Genomic DNA, 22,854 nt, shown 5'->3' with positions numbered 1-22,854 from the left:
GCCTCATTGTGGCTTCCAATAAGCCCATTCAGCAAGTAATGTGTGGTTCCCAGTGTTAATCAAATAGAGATGGATAATTGTAGATTGTGCTAACGTAGTGTACCTATAATCTTAATTCCAGTAATGACAGGAGGAGAATATTTTGCATTAAATGCTCTTTCCTAAACTCCAGCAGCACAGATTATAAAACGAAAAAACAACCAATATAATACAGTCTGTTAGACTAACATCTAACTATAGCACAATATAACATGTGTACAAGGTATACAACAAATGACTAAAACATTGCTAACAGAGACCAAAATTTCAAATCCGGAACAGGGGACTTCTGTCAAACCGTGATACAGGAGAACTTGCTAGATAACGAAGGCGAATCTCACTGAAAAAACAAAACAAAATTAGTGAAAGGCATCGCAAAGTATGAACATAACTAAATTAAGCAAAACTACAGAACTCCTGAGAATTAATGGAGAGATTCAGTATTGTTTGTTCTGCGAGTGCGAGGTGAGGCCTAAAAGGCAGAAATGGAGATATGAACGTTATATGAAGATGTTTAAAGCTAGGAGGAGCAAAGGAAAGAGAGGGGGAGCGTAGAATAAACATTTGTATATGATTGAAAAGTTTACCAACCAAATTCCATCACCCAAAATATTAAAACTGTGTACATGAAATATTGGTGAAAAACAATGAGAATAATAAAAATCTGCTTGCACGAAAGTTACAATGCTCGAGTAGCAAATGATAATATGGTAACAAAGTAAGAATAAATGAGGTGGAGTATCTTCCAAGCTTCAGTCAGTACCTGGAGGTTGCTGGGAGATGAAAAATGTAGTTTCAGTATTGTTGGTTCTGTGTGTGTGAGGTGACGTGTAGATGTACCTCACCGAATCTCAAAACCAAGAAACTGGACCATTACCACATAGGATGGAGAAAGGGAAAAAAAAGTCTCTGTTCACCATGAAGCCTAACGACTCGAAAGTGAAAAAAAAAATGTCTGGAGACAGAATTGCATAATATCAGAATGTTTTCCACCCTTGGATCGAAGGTGAGCCATAACTCGTTTCAGGAACTTTGTGAAACACCATGGTGCGGAACTGAAAGGCAGACACGTGTACTGGCAAGGACGGTCTTGCTAAATTAAGTTTGGTAAGCGACGACAATCCAGCATGGTGGGGACCAAGAGGTACACATCCTTTAGGTCGAGACGAGTGAACCAGTTGTTTGCGAGGAGAATATACAGTAGGAGATGGATACCTTCCATCTTGAAGTGGCGTTACACCTCAAAGCCGTTGACCTGATGTCAGTTGATGACAGGGCGATAGTCTGCTGTCTTCTTCTTGACCCCAAAGATGATGCTGAAAAAGACCTGTGCAGTCCGGTGCGAGTTGTTCTGCCCCTTTCATCGATGAGGATTTGGGGTTTCTCGGCCACCTGCAAGGGAGGAGGACAACAAGTTTGTGTGGGAGTAGAGTGGAATTCATTACTCGAACGAACTAATGCCTCTAACCATCTGGAGAATCCAATAATCTGTGGAGATTGGAGAGGGATAACCTGCCTGCGGTTAAATCGGTAGAAGGCAGATTTGAAGGATAACGAACCTCTGGAATAGCGTCCACGGCCTTTGATATGTAAGTTTCTGGCCCTGATTGTGCCTTTATGGAAATTAGCTCGTGCCGATAGGGAGGAGGAAGGAACGTGTGTTCTGGGGCCGTTGTTCCAGAAAAGGCCTGGAGATGAGCAAAACACTTGCTTCTTAATTTGAACCTGTAACGGACCGTTTCGCTCAGAAGGTGATAAAAACTGTTTAGGCGATAATCCCCTTTCCCATAGACCAGCAGCTACTGCAGTCACCAATCTCCCGAACTGCAAACTGTACGAATTCAACTCCCGAACTGCAAACACACGAACCCTGGAATCAGCCGAACAGTAAAAGCATACAATCCACTTACACTCCTGGCAGTCAGCATACAATCCAATTCCCCCAAAGAACGAGACGACACATCGCTTTGAGGGTTAAGCAGGAACTCATTTACTCAGGGCTACCTGCCCAGTATTTATGCAGGTCTCCCACCTGGTGGACACTCCCCTAGGGGACCAAATGGAAGACTGTAACAAAGGACAGACATAAACCAATTACAGACACACAGCAGTAAAACATTCCCACAATGCATCTTGATCTCCTCCCTCTATCCTGAAGATAATTAGAGAAGTAATTCAATTATCTCCCAGGACAGAGGCAAAACTCCATTACACACATGGGACACAAAATACAGTGAAACACCTTAAAATACACAGTTACCTTTTATACATAAAACACAGACATGTCACACATCCCCAGATAGCTCAGGTCTGATTGCACATTATTAGGTGAATGGCACTCAGACCACACAAATACAGTTTAATCGCCATGGAGCCAAAGTCTTTAATCCCACGAATAGGCTCCATGGCATGGCTATCTGGGTTAACACATATTCTCATATACAAAATACCGAATGCCGGTGTTCGGTTAAACTTGTACGAATAGGAACCAGGCGACCGTGTCCGTGTCCGTTTTTAGTTCCATAGAATCCTCGCCGAACACCGCTGGTCTTTCGCATGATTAAAATGGCCGCCGCCTCGTGGTCGGCAACCGAACAAAGACCACCCTGGATTCGTCAATTAAGCTGCAGTTATCCGCAGCTTCAGGGAGGTAAATTAAAGGCACACTCCAGCTCCCAGGTGGTCGCGCATTCGTCAGTTTGTTCGGTAGATCAAATCTACCGAACACCCTGGCAGAAACGCATGAATATGCCTTTCTGCAGGGAAAATAAAAGGTTTAACCTGCAGGGCCATAGTCACAGGGCAGGAGGCTAACAACCAGGATTCTCCAGTTCACAGTGGCGAGGTTGGTTTCGCCACAGAACCTTACTCTGAGTGGTGAAAAGATACATGTGTTTCTTTAATTCCGTGATGAATGGTTCTCCAAACAAGAGTTAATTGGTTCCACGGCCCTATCTCCTTCTTCCCCAAGTCCAGGAGCTGTTTTCAGCAGTGCAGCCTTGCGCCGTTCGGTACAAAAGGCAGTATTCATATTGCCAAGCATGCAGATTGAACGCTTAGCCCATTTTTGGATGTCTTCGGACTCCAAAAGAGTGTCTTGTGAAAAAGCCAGGTCCACGAAGTCCACGAAGAAAGAGGACCGAGCATATTAAACATCTTATCTTGGTCCTCTTTAAAGCTCTTTTTGATTCCCTCATGGGGGTCACGTTCCATCCGGGACATAAAACCCACTACCGTGATATCGAACTTGGGGGTGTGCGCAGTCTTATCTGGGAGCAGCAGGCCACAACACTCGGCAGAAGGCATGTGCGCAACTCCTTTTCCAGCGGCTTTTGTAGCCAAAAGTGGATAAATTGAGCCAGATGGTTCGGCAGGCACCACTAAGGCAACCATTATGGTGTTCCAAGAGTGGTAGCCCATGAGAGTCGAGGAACATTTAGTCTACCTTGTTACCCAATGTCTTGTGGGAGTCCTTCTTGCATGATGAATCGTCCACTAGAAACTCCCTGACGTAGCGGGTATCTGCCATGGCAAATCTTGCCCCTCTTCCTCCTTAGAGTTAGAGCAATCCACTCGCCACTCATGTACTGCAGCCAATGAGGGAGATGTGAGAGTTCCTGTGTCTCCACTTGCTTAACCCCTTAAGGACCAAACTTCTGGAATAAAATGGGATCATGACATGTCACACATGTCATGTGTCCTTAAGGGGTTAAGCCGCTTAAGAGGAGCCTTTCCTTTGAAATTGAGCATGCTCTTCTTCAGTGTTGTTTGGTCACCGGTACATTACCCATGGAGGTCTTTTAGCCCTTTGCCTCGTTCGGCTCATATGGCGCGGTTGCCCCCTGACCAGCGGCCTCTGCGAGCATGTGTGACCAGGGGCCTAGAGGAGGGATTATAGTTACAGAATGTGTGACCAGGGGCCCGAGTGGAGGGATTATAGTTACAGAATGTGTGACCAGGGGCCGAGTGGAGGGATTATAGTTACAGAATGTGTCACCAGGGGCCTAGTGGAGGGATTATAGTTACAGAATGTGTGACCAGGGGCCGAGTGGAGGGATTATAGTTACAGAATGTGTGACCAGGGGCCGAGTGGAGGGATTATAGTTACAGAATGTGTGACCAGGGGCCGAGTGGAGGGATTATAGTTACAGAATGTGTTGAGTGCTTTCTAAACCGATGCTGAAATGGCAGCATTAGCTATTACCTGGAAGTCCTGGGTGGACGGAGGTGAATCGCCCATGGTTCAGTGCAGCAAGAGCATCCTGTCTGTAAGAGACAGAGTAGACTTTAGAGGTAGCAGTACATGTGGAAGCACTGGGTGCCATGTTTCTAGTACAACTGTGGCTCACCCAGAAGTAGGTATTCACAACCTGGTGGAGTAATATGGAGGTGTAACGGACCGTTTCACTTACAAGGCGATATCCCCCTTTTCCATAGACCAGCAGCTACATCAATCCACCAATCTCCCGAACTGCAAACTGTATGAATTCTGGAAACTCCCGAACTGGAAACACACGAACCCTGGAATCAGCCGAACAGGAAAAGCATACAATCCGCTTACACTCCTGGAGTCAGCATACAATCCAATTCCCCCCAAAAACGAGACGACACATCGGTTTGAGGGTCAAGCAGAATCTGAGGTCTGGAACACCCAGCCTGCTTTTTATTAAAGTTGTGCACATACAGGACACACCCAGGGGGAGGCATAAAACAACCAATCAAGTAACAGTACAACCCACACATCCCCTCCCCTCAGATAAGCAATTACCATAATTATTACATACAGTAAAAATACAGTTTCCACACATACTCTGTAACTTTAAAACCATACATCACATTCACATAAAAATACATATCCACAATCAATCCATTCAGGGGAACAACATATAAAAAAATGGCATGAATCAGACCAGGGGTTCAAAAGTTAGTAAAAGTATCTTTTGTTCCCCCTGGCTGGCAGTATTTTAATCTGGCTCAAACAGTAAAAGTAAATCATCCCCACAATGCATCCTGGCTTCCTCCCTTCTGCCCTGGAGATAATTGGAGAAGTAATCCAATTATCTCCCAGGTCAAAGACAAAACTCCATTACACATGTGGGGACCTAAATACAGGATTATGTTTTAAAATATATAAAGTTACTTTTTATACATTAAACATAGACATGTAACAGATACCCAGATAGCTCAGGTCTGCGTGCACATTATTAGGTGAATGGCACGCAGACCACACAAATACAGTTTAATTGCCATGGAGCCAAAGTCTTTCCCATAGTCTTTCAATTATATGAATAGGCTCTATGGCATAGCTATCTGGGGGTATCACTGCTCACACAGGGCAAGTACCGAATGGCCCCACTGTGTTTAAAGGGCCAGAATGAGTGACATGCACTCTGTTAGGGCCGAATACGTTTTGTAAAAGGGCCCAATCTCCCAGGGCCATAGTCCAAAGGCAAGAGGCGGGCAAGCAGCCCCCTCCAAGGCCACGTGGCGAGGTCGGTTTCGCCACAGGAGGCAAGTAGGGAGGAGTAAAAACCAAAGAAAAGAAAATGTTACTTGCGCTTTCTCCTTAATCCCTATGTATATATGCATTTACTTTGCATCACACAGCCTGGTTACAATGCTGCTACCCATCCCATGTGTTCCCTATTAAGGGTTAATAAGTATAGGGGTGTATATAAAAAATACCCCTTTCTGTCTCATTAGAGATATCTTTGCCAGAAGCTCAAGGAAGCAGGCTGAAGGGTCAGTGTTAGGACCCGCTTAGGGGGGTCTGCCTTGACGTTGGCAGGCGGGCATTCCTCCAATGGCCATTGGAGCAACTAAATGACCTCCATTTGTCTAAATATACATAGGGATTAAGGAGAAAGCGCAAGTAACATTTTCTTTTCTTTGGTTTTTACTATATATTGGGGCTGATGTGTGTTGTAGTCCTTGCTGCTTAAGCGCAGGACTTCTCTTTTTGTATAAGTAGGGAGGAGTGCCAGAGGAGAGAAGGGGACACCCTCTAAAATGACCGGCACCAGCGGTCAACAGTTTAACAAGGGGGTTTCCATTTAGAGAATGGAAGACCATGACTGCATCCGATACCAAAAAAGGAGGGTCAGCCCTGTAGTGTCACAGTCAGGTGTGATAGGTACTACTGAGAGGTTCACCTTTGTACTATTCGCCAGCCAGGCCTATAAATCAGACCCCAGTTCTTCACTGTTTACCCCAGTTGTTCAGTGAAGCTGTACCTCTGCGACAAACCTGTTAATGCATATGGGGGTCACTCCATATATTGATTGCCTCTGGACCCATGGTACCTATGGCATGTGGGGGATGGGGGGGTGTCAACCCTGCATAGAGGCCATGGGTCACAGTGTATATAGGTAAAATAAGTCTCAAGAGAAGAAAGTACTCTGACCCTTGCACAGCAGGAGCAGCAAAGACAGAGAAGGGGTTAGAGATGTGAGGGCCTTATATACCCTCTAATAGACCGTTTTCTATTAGTTGTTTTTTCTTGTTATGATCTGTGCTGCTAGAGTTTAGAAAGAGCGTTTAATGCAAAATATTCTCCTGTTATGTTGTAAAATTATCTTTAATGAAGAATTGATAAATCAAAGGATCTGATATTCATATAATTTTATCAAAGCCTGACACTGTGAAAACATGAAAAAAAAAAAAACACTTGTCCTGGAGTGATGTGAAGGCGAGGTGTTAGGGTCATTTCACCCTCAGATCACATGACAAGAATGCTCCTCTAATCATACTCCTCTCTGGAACAGGTCAGCTCCACTGGTGCAGCAGCTCGGGATGGGCGGCTGAAGGTCGGGATGAGGATACTGGAAGTAAACCAGCAAAGCCTGCTAGGTATGACACACACAGAGGCTGTTCAGGCTTTGCGTGGTGTTGGCGACACACTACTCGTTCTGGTGTGTGATGGATTTGACCCAATGGCCACCACGTCTGTAGAGGTAAGATGGAAAGTACCAGTCTGTTAAAATGTCAACAAAGTGTTAGCGTTCCAGTCTGGCTGAGTTTGCGCCCACACACTTCCCCTCCCCCATGTCAGTCCGGCTGAGTTTGTTGCCACACACTTCCCCTCCCCCATGTCAGTCCGGCTGAGTTTGTTCCCACACACTTCCCCTCCCCCATGTCAGTCTGGCTGAGTTTGTTCCCACACACTGGCCCTCCCCCATGTCAGTCCGGCTGAGTTTGTTCCCACACACTGCCCCTCCCTCCCCCATGTCAGTCTGGCTGAGTTTGTTCCCACACACTGGCCCTCCCCCATGTCAGTCCGGCTGAGTTTGTTCCCACACACTGGCCCCTCCCCGTGTCAGTCCGGCTGAGTTTGTTCCCACACACTGGCCCTCCCCCATGTCAGTCCGGCTGAGTTTGTTCCCACACACTGGCCCTCCCCCATGTCAGTCTGGCTGAGTTTGTTCCCACACACTGCCCCTCCCCCATGTCAGTCTGGCTGAGTTTGTTCCCACACACTGCCCCTCCCTGCCCCTCCCTGCCCCATGTCAGTCCTGCTGAGTTTGTTCCCACACACTGGCCCTCCCCCATGTCAGTCCGGCTGAGTTTGTTCCCACACACTGGCCCTCCCCCATGTCAGTCTGGCTCAGTTTGTTCCCACACACTGCCCCTCCCCCATGTCAGTCCGGCTGAGTTTGTTCCCACACACTGGCCCTCCCCCATGTCAGTCTGTCTGAGTTTGTTCCCACATTCTGCCCCTTCCCCATGTCAGTCTGGCTGAGTTTGTTCCCACACACTGGCCCTCCCCCATGTCAGTCCGGCTGAGTTTGTTCCCACACACTGGCCCTCCCCCATGTCAGTCCGGCTGAGTTTGTTCCCACACACTGGCCCTCCCCCATGTCAGTCCGGCTGAGTTTGTTCCCACACACTGCCCCTCCCCCATCTCAGTCCGGCTGAGTTTGTTCCCACACATTGGCCCTCCCCCATGTCAGTCTGGCTGAGTTTATTCCCACACACTGGCCCTCCCCCATGTCAGTCTGGCTGAGTTTGTTCCCACACACTTGCCCTCCCCATGTCAGTCTGGCTGAGTTTGTTCCCACACACTGGCCCTCCCCCATGTCAGTCCGGCTGAGTTTGCACCCACACACTTGCCCTCCCCATGTCAGTCCTGCTGAGTTTGTTCCCACACACTGGCCCTCCCCCATGTCAGTCCGGCTGAGTTTGTTCCCACACACTGGCCCTCCCCCATGTCAGTCTGGCTCAGTTTGTTCCCACACACTGCCCCTCCCCCATGTCAGTCCGGCTGAGTTTGTTCCCACACACTGGCCCTCCCCCATGTCAGTCCGGCTGAGTTTGTTCCCACACACTGGCCCTCCCCCATGTCAGTCCGGCTGAGTTTGTTCCCACACACTGGCCCTCCCCCATGTCAGTCCGGCTGAGTTTGTTCCCACACACTGCCCCTCCCCCATGTCAGTCCGGCTGAGTTTGTTCCCACACACTGGCCCTCCCCCATCTCAGTCCGGCTGAGTTTGTTCCCACACACTTTCCCTCCCCCATGTCAGTCTGGCTGAGTTTGTTCCCACACACTTGCCCTCCCCATGTCAGTCTGGCTGAGTTTGTTCCCACACACTGGCCCTCCCCATGTCAGTCTGGCTGAGTTTGTTCCCACACACTGGCCCTCCCCCATGTCAGTCCGGCTGAGTTTGCACCCACACACTTGCCCTCCCCATGTCAGTCTGGCTGAGTTTGTTCCCACACACTGGCCCTCCCCCATGTCATTCTGGCTGAGTTTGTTCCCACACACTGGCCCTCCCCCATGTCAGTCCGGCTGAGTTTGTTCCCACACACTTTTCCCTCCTTCCTGTTAGCCCAAATTGCCATCTTTCTTTTTTTCAGGCCTCTCCTGGGGTAATAGCCAATCCGTTTGCCAGCGGTCTTGGAAGGAAGAACAGCATGGAGAGCATCTCTTCAATAGACAGAGACCTGAGTCCAGAGGAGACGGAGCGAATGCAGAAGGTGAGAGGCCATTAGGTTCCAGTTGGACATTGTGATATGCTTTGGATAAGGGGCATTGGTGACTCTCTGCTCCTCTCTAGCAGGAGAAGGAAATGCTCCACGAGGTGACGCAGTGGGAGAGAGAGGACATGGAGAAAGTGGTGAGAGCGCCCTCATCTGACATCTCATCCATTAAAATGTTTCCATGTGCCATACGAGCCAGCCCGCCACAGTGTATCACAGCAAAAGTCACGGGGTGTCACTGCGTCCAGTAAATACCATGGAGAATATATCCCCATACAGCAATAGTCACTGGGTGTCACTGCGTCCAGTAAATACCAGGGAGAATATATCCGCATACAGCAATAGTCACTGGGTGTCACTGCGCCCAGTAAATACCAGGGAGAATATATCCCCCCATACAGCAATAGTCACTGGGTGTCACTGCGCCCAGTAAATACCAGGGAGGATATATCCCCATAGAAAAATAGTCACTGGGTGTCACTGCGCCCAGTAAATACCAGGGAGGATATATCCCCATACAGCAATAGTCACTGGGTCTCACTGCGTCCAGTAAATACCAGGGAGGATATATCCCCATACAGCAATAGTCACTGGGTGTCACTGCGCCCAGTAAATACCAGGGAGAATATATCCCCCATACAGCAATAGTCACTGGGTGTCACTGCGCCCAGTAAATACCAGGGAGGATATATCCCCATAGAGCAATAGTCACTGGGTGTCACTGCGCCCAGTAAATACCAGGGAGGATATATCCCCGTACAGCAATAGTCACTGGGTGTCACTGCGCCCAGTAAATACCAGGGAGGATATATCCCCGTACAGCAATAGTCACTGGGTGTCACTGCGCCCAGTAAATATCAGGGAGGATATATACCCCCCATACAGCAATACGCTTACACACTGATTAAGGCAAACTCATTCACAAATGGCGTCATTGTTAAAACATGATAGAAGAACAGCTGTGCCTTATAGTGACAAATACATCCACTTAATCATTGCCAATGACATTAAATGGGTGAAAATAATGGCAAAAAGTAACAAACAAATGATGCATGAATAATGAATATCTTTTAAAACTTTATTTAAAGCATTAAATATATCACTTAGTGTTTTTCTATTATAAAGGTATATGTGGATATGCCACGAGAGTCTACATAAATCTGTAGAAATCTACATAATTAGAAAAAAAAGTGAAGTAGAAGACTGCTCACAACAAATTGTGCGGACGAAATCGAAAGAACAAAATATTCTGTTATATTAGGATACAGTTATAATAAAAGTGCTGGTGCGCAAGATTTAAAAGGACACCTCGAGTGCTCTATTGTAGCAAAAGTGCTTGTTTCGATGTTAATGCATGAATAGTGGAAATAATGTTAACCCACAATGAAAATACATGTGCATATACTTGCAACCTGTAAGTATACACTGATGGCATCTGCAAATAGGAGACAAAAAGAGACAAAAGAAGCACTCCTAGATAATAATAAAGATAATATAAAATGCAAAATCCTCTGTCGGTATTAAACTCACAAGTTAGGAGTGGTAATTGTTAAAGGGTCACTATAGCCACCAGAACGACTACAGCTTATTGAATTTGTTCTGGTGAGTAGAATCATTCAGGCTTTTTCCTGTAAACACTGTCTTTTCAGAGAAAATGCAGTGTTTACATTACAGCCCTAGGGATAACTTCACTGGCCACTCCTCAGATGGCTGTTAGAGATCCTTCCTGGGTCATGGCTGCCTAAAATGCATCCAAACATTCAGTATTTCCTCCCTCTGCATGCAGACACTGAACTTTCCGCATAGAGATTCATTGATTCAATTCGTCTCTATGAGGAGATGCTGATTGGCCGGGGCTGAGTTTGAATCATGCTGGCTCTGCCCCTGATCTGCCTCCTTGTCATTCTCAGCCAATCCTATGGGGAAGCACTGTGATTGGATCAGGCTACCACTTCTGATTATGTCAGCAGACTGCTTGTTTTTTTTTTTTTGAGGAAAACAGCATGCAGAGTTAAAGCTTCTGACTTGAATAAAATAAGATTTTGCTATATTTATGGAGGTATGAGGGGACCAGGGGGGCTAGATGTAGGGTGTTTGTGTTCCTGACGCTATAGTGATCCTTTAAGTTTGCCCCTTTATAATATTGTAAAACGCTATATAAATATCAGTAATACCAATAATAATTTGTTTGCGTTTTTTTTAATCACCTTTAAGGCGATATTCCAGTAATTGTGAAAACAGACTCTCTTTGCATATCCACATATACCTTTATAATAAAAAACAAGTACTCCGTGATATTTGTAATGCTTTAAATAAATATTAAGTTTCAAAATATATTTAATTATACATGTAGCATTTATTTGCCATTATTCTCACCAATTTAATGTCAAACACTCCAGTTCTTTTCTTTATGTTCAGAAATGATCTTTGATTATATTCTGCCCTCCCTTAAACATATGTTAAAGTATATCTGTTTAATTTACCATCTTCAAATATGTTCTGTTATTAAAAAAAAGACTGGTGTGCAAAAGCACAAAATTCCACAAATTGCAATTCAAAATGTTGGAATTTGTTTGAGCAGAAAAAAACACATGGCAGGTTAACATATAGAAACACATGGAAGGTTATTATAGGAACTAGGTCAAAGACTGGCTGAACAGGTCAAAGGTCAGGGCTTCAGGGGTCAGGAAGGAAGTATGAGGTTGTCCATACTCCTGCGCATCACCTGGTCCCAAGCATGTGATTAGGGTCACATTAACAAACTCTTCCGAATGTTACGTAAATGAAATCCTTTGTTGGCAAGGTTAAAGGAGACAGCAGATCAAGAAAAAGAGGAAGAGTTATAAATATTTTTAAAGCACTAACATATGCTGCAGCATTGTACAATGGTAGGACAAACGTATACAATGTGATGCAATTTTAAATATATAGAAATAATATTTAATTAAATCATAAAATGCCCTTAGTATGATATAAAGCATGTTGTATTCTTTTATTGATCTGTGAAGAAGTCCCTTAGGTATCTGAAATAGCAGTGGAGGAAATACCAAGTATTTTACAGAGAAAGGACATGCGGTAGTTTATAATAGGTTAATCACTTTCACACTGCAGTCTGGTCTCCGTATTACAACACTGCTGCATAATGAACTGTGAATTATTAGGAAAGAGATTAGTTAACTGTTCTCATCATTCATTTCATCTTAGCTCAGCGTTATCTTTGTAAATGGGCTGTATCCCATTTTCTGCAGTCTCTGAACCCCCCTAACTGTGCTGTATCCCACCCTCTGCAGTCTCTGAACCCCTTAACTGTGCAGTATCCCACTCTCTGCAGTCTCTCAACCCCCCCTAACTGTGCCGTATCCCACCCTCTACAGTCTCTGAACCCCCCTAACTGTGCCGTATCCCACCCTCTACAGTCTCTGAACCCCCCTAACTGTGCCGTATCCCACCCTCTACAGTCTCTGAATCCCCCTAACTTTGCCGTATCCCACCCTCTGCAGTCTCTGAACCCCCCTAACTGTGCCGTATCCCATTCCCTACAGTCTCTGAACTCCTATAACTGTGCTGTATCCCATCTCTATAGCCTCTGAACCCCCTATAACTGTACCGTATCCCATCTCTATGGCCTCTGAACCCCTATAACTGTACTGTATCCGATCGCTATAGCCTCTGAACCCCTATAACTGTACTGTATCCGATCTCTATAGCCTCTGAACCCCTATAACTGTACTGTATCCGATCTCTATAGCCTCTGAACCCCTATAACTGTACCGTATCCCATCTCTATATTCTCTGAACCCCTATAACTGTACTGTATCCGATCTCTATAGCCTCTGAACCCCTATAACTGTACCGTATCCCATCTCTATAGCCTCTGAACCCCTATAACTGTACCGTATCCCATCTCTATGGCCTCTGAACCCCTATAACTGTACCGTATCCCATCTCTATGGCCTCTGAACCCCTATAACTGTACTGTATCCCATCTCTATGGCCTCTGAACCCCTATAACTGTACCGTATCCCATCTCTATGGCCTCTGAACCCCTATAACTGTACCGTATCCCATCTCTATGGCCTCTGAACCCCTATAACTGTACCGTATCCCATCTCTATGGCCTCTGAACCCCTATAACTGTACTGTATCCCATCTCTATGGCCTCTGAACCCCTATAACTGTACCGTATCCCATCTCTATGGCCTCTGAACCCCTATAACTGTACCGTATCCCATCTCTATAGCCTCTGAACCCCTATAACTGTACCGTATCCCATCTCTATGGCCTCTGAACCCCTATAACTGTACTGTATCCCATCTCTATGGCCTCTGAACCCCTATAACTGTACCGTATCCCATCTCTATGGCCTCTGAACCCCTATAACTGTACCGTATCCCATCTCTATAGCCTCTGAACCCCTATAACTGTACCGTATCCCATCTCTATGGCCTCTGAACCCCTATAACTGTACCGTATCCCATCTCTATGGCCTCTGACCCCCTATAACTGTACCGTATCCCATCTCTATGGCCTCTGACCCCCTATAACTGTACCGTATCCCATCTCTATGGCCTCTGACCCCCTATAACTGTACCGTATCCCATCTCTATGGCCTCTGAACCCCCATGACTGCATCTTCCTTTATTTGTGAGGTCTCATTTTATGGTATATCTTGCCATCTTCTCTCTTGCTTTCTTTTCCACGTATTCTCGCCACGCCCTCATATTTTATAATTGTTTTCTGAATATTTGTTCTCTGCAAACACTACTCCTTTCACTCTTACGATTTACTTGCTCACCCTTGCCTTTTCTCCTCTTTCTGTGTGCATGGCTTCGGGTGCCTGTTGCTGTCTCCTTCTCTATGAAGGAAAGGATGCGTAGAGAGCGGGAAGAGGCAACTAAACTCCTTGAAGAGGAGGACAAGGTGAGAGGGTGTGAGCTATGAGAAATGGAAAAACGTGGTCGCAAGATTTGGCTCAGCTGGCTGTGTCCTTCGAGACGGCTGCCATGGTTCCAAGTGTTCAAAGCATATTGACATTACTTGTGTGAATACTTGAGGACCTGGATCAGTCGATTTGCCATTTGGTTATGTGATTCCACTAAAGGGGATGTGTCCTGGATTAATTACTCCCTGCTGGTGCCTTGCTGAGTATTGAGAGTGACATATCCAGGGAGCAGTACTCCATGCTAGTGCTTGTGCCAAGTCAGAGTAACCTCTTCAGGGAACATTGCTGAGTACAGAGAGTAAAAATATACCCTAGTAGCAGTAGTACCTGCTGGTGCGGAGTACTGATACATGTCCACGAGCAGTGCTCCATGCTGGTACAAGTGCTCAACGGTGAGTAACCTGTCCAGGGAGCAGTACTACCTGCTGGTGCTGAGTAATGAGTAACATGCCCACGAACAGTACTCCATGCCAGGTCTAGTGCGGAGTACGGAGTAATCAGTCCAGGAAGCAGTACTCATGCCGGTGCTAGTGCGAAGTACTAAGTAACATGTCCAGGAAGCAGTACTCATGCCGGTGCTAGTGCGAAGTACTAAGTAACATGTCCAGGAAGCAGTACTCATGCCGGTGCTAGTGCGGAGTACTCAGTAATCAGTCCAGGAAGCAGTACTCATGCCGGTGCTAGTGCGGAGTACTCAGTAATCAGTCCAGGAAGCAGTACTCATGCCGGTGCTAGTGCAAAGTACTAAGTAACATGTCCAGGAAGCAGTACTCATGCCGGTGCTAGTGCGGAGTACTCAGTAATCAGTCCAGGAAGCAGTACTCATGCCGGTGCTAGTGCAGAGTACTCAGTAATCAGTCCAGGAAGCAGTACTCATGCCGGTGCTAGTGCAAAGTACTAAGTAACATGTCCAGGAAGCAGTACTCATGCCGGTGCTAGTGCGAAGTACTAAGTAACATGTCCAGGGAGCAGTACTTAATGCTGGTGCGTGTACTGAGAAACCAGTCCATTAGGTAGTACTCCATGCCGATGCTAATTATGAGTACTGAGTAACATGTCTGTAATTAACCCCTTGTACTTCGTATAGTACGTTCGCGTCCTCCCAAACTATTAGAGGCTTAAGTGATTATAGCCCGATCGTATAGTACACTAGTTCGTACTCTCCCAAAATCCAAGTAGGTCGTGAGAACAAATCCATCGCTTCGTTGGTCGCAGACTCAAACATCGGTTGAGACTTTATGAAGGGTGCAACTGGAATGTTTTTATTATGGCCAGATGGCCCACTTTTATATACAGACCCCCAGCAAGCCAGGGGAGCAGTACTCCATGCCAGCGCTGTGTAACAAGCCAGGAGAGCAGTACTCCATGCCAGCGCTGTGTAACAAGCCAGGGGAGCAGTACTCCATGCCAGCGCTGTGTAACAAGCCAGGGGAGCAGTACTCCATGCCAGCGCTGTGTAACAAGCCAGGGGAGCAGTACTCCATGCCAGCGCTGTGTAACAAGCCAGGGGAGCAGTACTCCATGCCAGCGCTGAGTAACAAGCCAGGGGAGCAGTACTCCATGCCAGCACTGTGTAACAAGCCAGGGGAGCAGTACTCCATGCCAGCGCTGAGTAACAAGCCAGGGGAGCAGTACTCCATGCTAGTGCTGGGTAACAAGCCAGGGGAGCAGTACTCCATGCCAGCGCTGAGTAACAAGCCAGGGGAGCAGTACTCCATGCCAGCGCTGAGTAACAAGCCAGGGGAGCAGTACTCCATGCTAGTGCTGGGTAACAAGCCAGGGGAGCAGTACTCCATGCCAGCGCTGTGTAACAAGCCAGGGGAGCAGTACTCCATGCCAGCACTGTGTAACAAGCCAGGGGAGCAGTACTCCATGCCAGCGCTGTGTAACAAGCCAGGGGAGCAGTACTCCATGCCAGCGCTGTGTAACAAGCCAGGGGAGCAGTACTCCATGCCAGCACTGTGTAACAAGCCAGGGGAGCAGTACTCCATGCCAGCGCTGGGTAACAAGCCAGGGGAGCAGTACTCCATGCCAGCACTGTGTAACAAGCCAGGGGAGCAGTACTCCATGCCAGCGCTGTGTAACAAGCCAGGGGAGCAGTACTCCATGCCAGCGCTGTGTAACAAGCCAGGGGAGCAGTACTCCATGCCAGCACTGTGTAACAAGCCAGGGGAGCAGTACTCCATGCCAGCGCTGTGTAACAAGCCAGGGGAGCAGTACTCCATGCCAGCGCTGTGTAACAAGCCAGGGGAGCAGTACTCCATGCCAGCGCTGAGTAACAAGCCAGGGGAGCAGTACTCCATGCTAGTGCTGGGTAACAAGCCAGGGGAGCAGTACTCCATGCCAGCGCTGGGTAACAAGCCAGGGGAGCAGTACTCCATGCCAGCGCTGTGTAACAAGCCAGGGGAGCAGTACTCCATGCCAGCGCTGTGTAACAAGCCAGGGGAGCAGTACTCCATGCCAGCACTGTGTAACAAGCCAGGGTAGCAGTACTCCATGCCAGCGCTGAGTAACAAGCCAGGGGAGCAGTACTCCATGCCAGCGCTGGGTAACAAGCCAGGGGAGCAGTACTCCATGCCAGCGCTGTGTAACAAGCCAGGGGAGCAGTACTCCATGCCAGCGCTGTGTAACAAGCCAGGGGAGCAGTACTCCATGCCAGCGCTGAGTAACAAGCCAGGGGAGCAGTACTCCATGCCAGCGCTGAGTAACAAGCCAGGGGAGCAGTACTCCATGCCAGCGCTGTGTAACAAGCCAGGGGAGCAGTACTCCATGCTAGTGCTGGGTAACAAGCCAGGGGAGCAGTACTCCATGCCAGCGCTGGGTAACAAGCCAGGGGAGCAGTACTCCATGCCAGCGCTGAGTAACAAGCCAGGGGAGCAGTACTCCATGCCAGCGCTGGGTAACAAGCCAGGGGAGCAGTACTCCATGCCAGCGCTGGGTAACAAGCCAGGGGAGCAGTACTCCATGCCAGCGCTGAGTAACAAGCCAGGGGAGCAGTACTCCATGCCAGCGCTGGGTAACAAGCCAGGGGAGCAGTACTCCATGCCAGCGCTGTGTAACAAGCCAGGGGAGCAGTACTCCATGCCAGCGCTGGGTAACAAGCCAGGGGAGCAGTACTCCATGCCAGCGCTGGGTAACAAGCCAGGGGAGCAGTACTCCATGCCAGCGCTGAGTAACAAGCCAGGGGAGCAGTACTCCATGCTGAGTAAAAATTTACTAAATTACATATTTCATCTGCACCATCACCATAGTTATTGTTGTACTCTGTCAATTTTATCTTGCATTTGCAATAAAAAGTCTTATAAAAAAAAAAAAAAAAAACGTATGTACTAAATGGCATGAGCTGGTTTCAGTGGACTGATGCACGTGTGCTCTGTGTTTAGGCTTACAGCACTGAGCCCATGAAACTGGATTATAAGACACTTGCAGCTCTACCCAGCAGTGGCCTTCCAAAAGGAAACCGGGTGAGTAGGGGCCAAATCTGGCAGTTATAAAGTCCTTTTTAAGGGGGCTTCTGTGTCCCAAATGTCTGCATCGGTGTCATTGACACAGGGAGTGTTATAGTGAGGTCTTGTTTCTCTCTGTAGAAGATCCTTCAAGCCAATACGAGAGATGTTTGGATTTTAATTCCTTTTAATGTTCCTTTTCTGAAACGTATTAAACAGCGTTAATTCTTGAGTAAATTCTTTGGTTATCTGTGCACCAGAACATTTCTATGTTCACTGTCCAAACACCACATGTGCCATGGTGTTACAAACCGTCAGTGATGTGCTATAAATGTCGCTGAGGAGCGTATTGCTGTCATGGTAGTTATTTGAAAGAGAGTAGAGAGAAGCTCCAGTACTTGTTGGGAGGGGGGGCAGAGTGAGGTGCCGGTACTTTTTGGGAGGGGGGCAGAGTGAGGTGCCGGTACTTTTTGGGAGGGGGGCAGAGTGAGGTGCCGGTACTTGTTGGCAGAGGGGCAGAGTGAGGTGCCGGTACTTGTTGGGAGGGGAGCAGAGTGAGGTGCCGGTACTTGTTGGGAGGGGGGCAGAGTGAGGTGCCGGTACTTGTTGGGAGGGGGGCAGAGTGAGGTGCCGGTACTTGTTGGGAGGGGGGCAGAGTGAGGTGCCGGTACTTGTTGGGAGGGGGGCAGAGTGAGGTGCCGGTACTTGTTGGGAAGGGGGCAGAGTGAGGTGCCGGTACTTGTTGGGAAGGGGGCAGAGTGAGGTGCCTGTACTTGTTGGCAGGGGGGCAGAGTGAGGTGCCTGTACTTGTTGGCAGGGGGGCAGAGTGAGGTGCCGGTACTTGTTGGCAGGGGGGCAGAGTGAGGTGCCGGTACTTGTTGGCAGGGGGGCAGAGTGAGGTGCCGGTACTTGTTGGGATGGGGGGGCAGAGTGAGATGCCGGTACTTGTTGGGATGGGGGGGCAGAGTGAGGTGCCGGTACTTGTTGGGATGGGGGGCAGAGTGAGGTGCCGGTACTTGTTGGGATGGGGGGCAGAGTGAGGTGCCGGTACTTGTTGGCAGGGGGGCAGAGTGAGGTGCCGGTACTTGTTGGCAGGGGGGCAGAGTGAGGTGCCGGTACTTGTTGGGAGGGGGGCAGAGTGAGATGCCGGTACTTGTTGGGAGGGGGGCAGAGTGAGGTGCCGGTACTTGTTGGGAGGGGGGCAGAGTGAGGTGCCGGTACTTGTTGGGAGGGGGGCAGAGTGAGGTGCCGGTACTTGTTGGGAGGGGGCAGAGTGAGGTGCCGGTACTTGTTGGGAGGGGGGCAGAGTGAGGTGCCGGTACTTGTTGGGAGGGGGGCAGAGTGAGGTGCCGGTACTTGTTGGGAGGGGGGCAGAGTGAGGTGCCGGTACTTGTTGGGAGGGGGGCAGAGTGAGGTGCCGGTACTTGTTGGGAGGGGGGCAGAGTGAGGTGCCGGTACTTGTTGGGAGGGGGGCAGAGTGAGGTGCCGGTACTTGTTGGCAGGGGGGCAGAGTGAGGTGTCGGTACTTGTTGGCAGGGGGGCAGAGTGAGGTGTCGGTACTTGTTGGGAGGGGGGCAGAATTAGTTGTGGGTACGCAGGGCCTCTTTTTGCAAATGACTGGCCTGTGCTAAGGGGAGGAGGGGGTGAGGAATGTGGGGTTTGAGTGAATGTGTCATCGATCTATTCCGGCTCACAGCTGCCATTCCAGACCCTCTGATTCTCTCCTCCTCACACTATTTTTGGAATGCTTTTTGTGTCCGTCCCCCTAGTAGTATAGCAGTGAGGCAGGCACTTCACCCTATTCTTCCCAGAGGACATGGTGATCAGTGAGTAACTCTTTCTGTGTGGCCTCCCTTTATCTCTGTATCCACACCTTAATTTTACTTCATTGTCTGCCCCTGTCTGTCTGTGGCCACCCGTGTTATTTACCTGCTTCCTTTAAAAGTGACATTCTGATAAGATTCTTTTTTTTTTTTTTTTTTGCACCCATCTAAATCTTTCACTTGTTTATATTTTTTAATACACTGCATATTGTTTAAGATAATAAAGTATAATCGGTGGCCCTTGGGGTTGTGGTTTGAGGGATAATTAATAAAATGGGGGAAAAAAACATGGAATCTGTGTAATTAAATCGTGTAGAGACATACACAGCTAATTCCTCCAGTAAAGAACCCACTAGCTCTCTTAACCTCTCTGTTTTCATTTAAACTTAATATTTGTTTTATCTTTTGTTGCTGTGCCCCTTCCTGCTTGTGTTTTAGTTATCATAATGTAATTATTCATCGTACACACTATAGAGAGAAATTGCAATCACAGAATATGTGATGACCCACTAAAACCAAGCTCAGTGTCTTGTGAGCGCCTATTGTTTCATGTTAAGGGTTACAGTCTCTTATTCTCCGTATGTGGATAGAACCTTTCAATAGAAGCATTGCGTATTGACTGTCACATTATGATCAGCAATATGCTGTCACTGTCCCTCTGGTCTATCTGAGTCTCTCTCTGTCTGGTGTTTGTCTCTCTGTCCAATCTCCCCGACCCTCCCTTTCTTTTATCCCAGGTCCTCTATCTCACTCTTACTCTGCCAGTCTCACACCTGAATCTTTCTTACTCTGCCAGTCTCTCACACCTGAATCTTTCTTACTCTGCCAGTCTCTCACACCTGAATCTTTCTTACTCTGACAGTCTCTCACACCTGAATCTCTTACTCTGCCAGTCTCTCACACCTGAATCTTTCTTACTCTGCCAGTCTCTCACACCTGAATCTTTCTTACTCTGCCAGTCTCTCACACCTGAATCTTTCTTACTCTGCCAGTCTCTCACACCTGAATCTTTCTTACTCTGCCAGTCTCTCACACCTGAATCTTTCTTACTCTGCCAGTCTCTCACACCTGAATCTTTCTTACTCTGCCAGTCTCTCACACCTGAATCTTTCTTACTCTGCCAGTCTCTCACACCTGAATCTCTTACTCTGCCAGTCTCTCACACCTGAATCTTTCTTACTCTGCCAGTCTCTCACACCTGAATCTTTCTTACTCTGCCAGTCTCTCACACCTGAATCTTTCTTACTCTGCCAGTCTCTCACACCTGAATCTTTCTTACTCTGCCAGTCTCTCACACCTGAATCTTACTTACTCTGCCAGTCTCTCACACCTGAATCTTTCTTACTCTGCCAGTCTCTCACACCTGAATCTTTCTTACTCTGCCAGTCTCTCACACCTGAATCTTTCTTACTCTGCCTGCCAATCTTTCACCTGAATCTTTCTTACTCTGCCAGTCTCACACCTGAATCTTTCTTACTCTGCACTCTGCCTGTCCCCTCTTCCTCTCTCACAAGCGCACTCTGCCTGTCCCCTCATCCTCTCTCACAAGCACACTCTGCCCTCTCTGGGTAGGATTAGAAGGGGTTGATATGTGTTTAAAGCCCCCTTTGGGCTGTGTTAGAAGGGGTTTATATGTGTTTAAAGCCCCCTTTGGGCTGTGTTAGAAGGGGTTGATATGTGTTTAAAGCCCCCTTTGGGCTGTGTTAGAAGGGGTTGATATGTGTTTAAAGCCCCCTTTGGGCTGTGTTAGAAGGGGTTGATATGTGTTTAAAGCCCTCTTTGGGCTGTGTTAGAAGGGGTTGATATGTGTTTAAAGCCCCCTGGGTTTGAAGTGGAGAATGCTGTAAGCTGATGGAAAACTGGGACTACAGACTAAGACCCCAAGGGTGTTGTCTTATTCTTTAGTTTCATGTCCAGAACTGTGTGTTATTCAGTCCTCTGCTTTTTTGATTTTTCTCCATATGACTTTTTTCCCCCTTTCTTTGTCCTTGCTCTCCTTGTCTGGGTGTCTTTCTTGTCCCTTCTCTGTCCTATTACTCGTGTCTCTTGCTCCCTCCTGTGTCCGTCTTGCAGCTCCCTCTTGGAATGGATACCGCCTGCTCTCCTGCCCCTGTTCCCGTGGCCCTTGTCCACCCTGTCCCCACTGTCCTAGCCAATGGGCCGACCGGCCTCCCTGCTCCCGCAGAGTCCTCTTCTCCACTACAAACTCTCCAGCCCTCTCCCCCCGTGGAGCCAAGGGAAGCTGGTACTCCCGTCAGTAACACGGAGCCAGAGGAGGTGTTAGTGGACTCTCAGTCCATCCAGTTCAGTGAGAACCCCTTCGTGGTGGCTAACAAGAAGAGTCATGGGTCTAATGGAATCGCTTTGGGGGGGCCACCCACTGGATATGGGAGCTCCGGGGTACTGAGGACCACCGTGTACAACAAAAAGGCAAGCAACACGTTTGTGTGTTTGTGCACCCGTGTTGTTTTCATGTGTGGAGCATGCACATCACGTGTGACCTTGCACTCTCAGATCCTAAACACATATGCAGAAACAGTGCAGTCCATGCCTGATAACGGACCTCTCTCTCCCACGTCTCTGGGAAGGTTCCACTAAACTGAAAGCTTATTTCTGTCTTTTTTCCTGTTTGCCCTGTGAGTGCGTGCACCTGTTTATTTGTTCAGAATCTGACCTGACCTGCAGCTGTCACCAGCGTTTTACTGTGACCAGTTTCATGGAGTACTGTCACCTGCTTGTGGCTGTTAATCACAAGATTTTTGCACACCCTGCTTTGGCTTTCTCTCTCTTTGTATTTCATCATAAAGATAACCCTAGCATTAGGCCTGTATGAAGGTCTCTGGGAGATGGTCTGGGCTAATGTTTGTCTATGGTTCCAGGGAAATAAAGAGTTGTGTTCTCTCTTTTAAATATGCAAAGTAAGTGTCCTCTTCTCCAAGAGGCTGCATGCACCTGCCACGGGACTTGTGAATCCCATTTGTTCTTATCTACATGAACGGGTGGAGCCTGCCTCACTATATAAATATAATAGTCACCTGGGGGGGGTTATTGGTGCAGATACTGGGCTGTTTACATTATACAGAAGGACACTAGCTTTGCATTAGCTAAGACTGCGGTTCCCAAACCAGTCTTCGCAACACAGCAACAGTCCAGGTATGGTCATCAATCCTGGATTATGGGTGGGCCATGAGGACTTGTTTGGGAACATTGAGCTAAGATCAAGAGTCTACCCCGAGAACTTTCCTTAAGTAGAATCTGCTTTATTACACCGCCGTACTTTGTTTGGAAGCACAGATAATAGCATGACAGGCCAGCATTCCTCTATATAGTGCCATCACCTTGAGGTAATACCTCGTTATCCCTGTATAACAAAACCTAGGAGCCTGTATAGCAGAAAAGAAAACCTTGGCTGTGGTGCCTATATGTGCCCCTAATGCCCACTGATATTTTATTTTGCCACCTTAGTCTCCGTGGCTAATTTGTTAAAGAAAAACCATCACAATGCTGTTTTTCTAAAATGAAAATGAGTTTTCTAGCCCATGTATATCTATGCCCTATATGTACATTTGGTCATAGCACAGATTATCCAATCAGTTTGTGCACAGTTTGAATATATGAAAGTGGCTCT

At 47.8% G+C, this 22,854-nt stretch overlaps 1 protein-coding gene across 1 annotated transcript in view; it reads left to right on the top strand.

The window, feature by feature from the left end:
* Positions 1-22,854, top strand: part of SCRIB (scribble planar cell polarity protein) — a 195,589-nt gene that overhangs the window by 107,420 nt on the left and 65,315 nt on the right. The window contains exons 25-30 of the mRNA XM_063450950.1: positions 6,804-6,992; positions 8,893-9,012; positions 9,096-9,152; positions 13,879-13,935; positions 17,341-17,421; positions 21,300-21,656. Of these exons, the coding sequence (XP_063307020.1) occupies positions 6,804-6,992; positions 8,893-9,012; positions 9,096-9,152; positions 13,879-13,935; positions 17,341-17,421; positions 21,300-21,656 (861 nt within the window). The remainder of the gene's footprint in view (positions 1-6,803; positions 6,993-8,892; positions 9,013-9,095; positions 9,153-13,878; positions 13,936-17,340; positions 17,422-21,299; positions 21,657-22,854) is intronic.

The sequence above is a fragment of the Pelobates fuscus genome, chromosome 4, assembly GCF_036172605.1.
Source record: "Pelobates fuscus isolate aPelFus1 chromosome 4, aPelFus1.pri, whole genome shotgun sequence".
NCBI lineage: Eukaryota > Metazoa > Chordata > Amphibia > Anura > Pelobatidae > Pelobates > Pelobates fuscus.
This window is presented reverse-complemented; position numbering and strand designations above follow the sequence as displayed.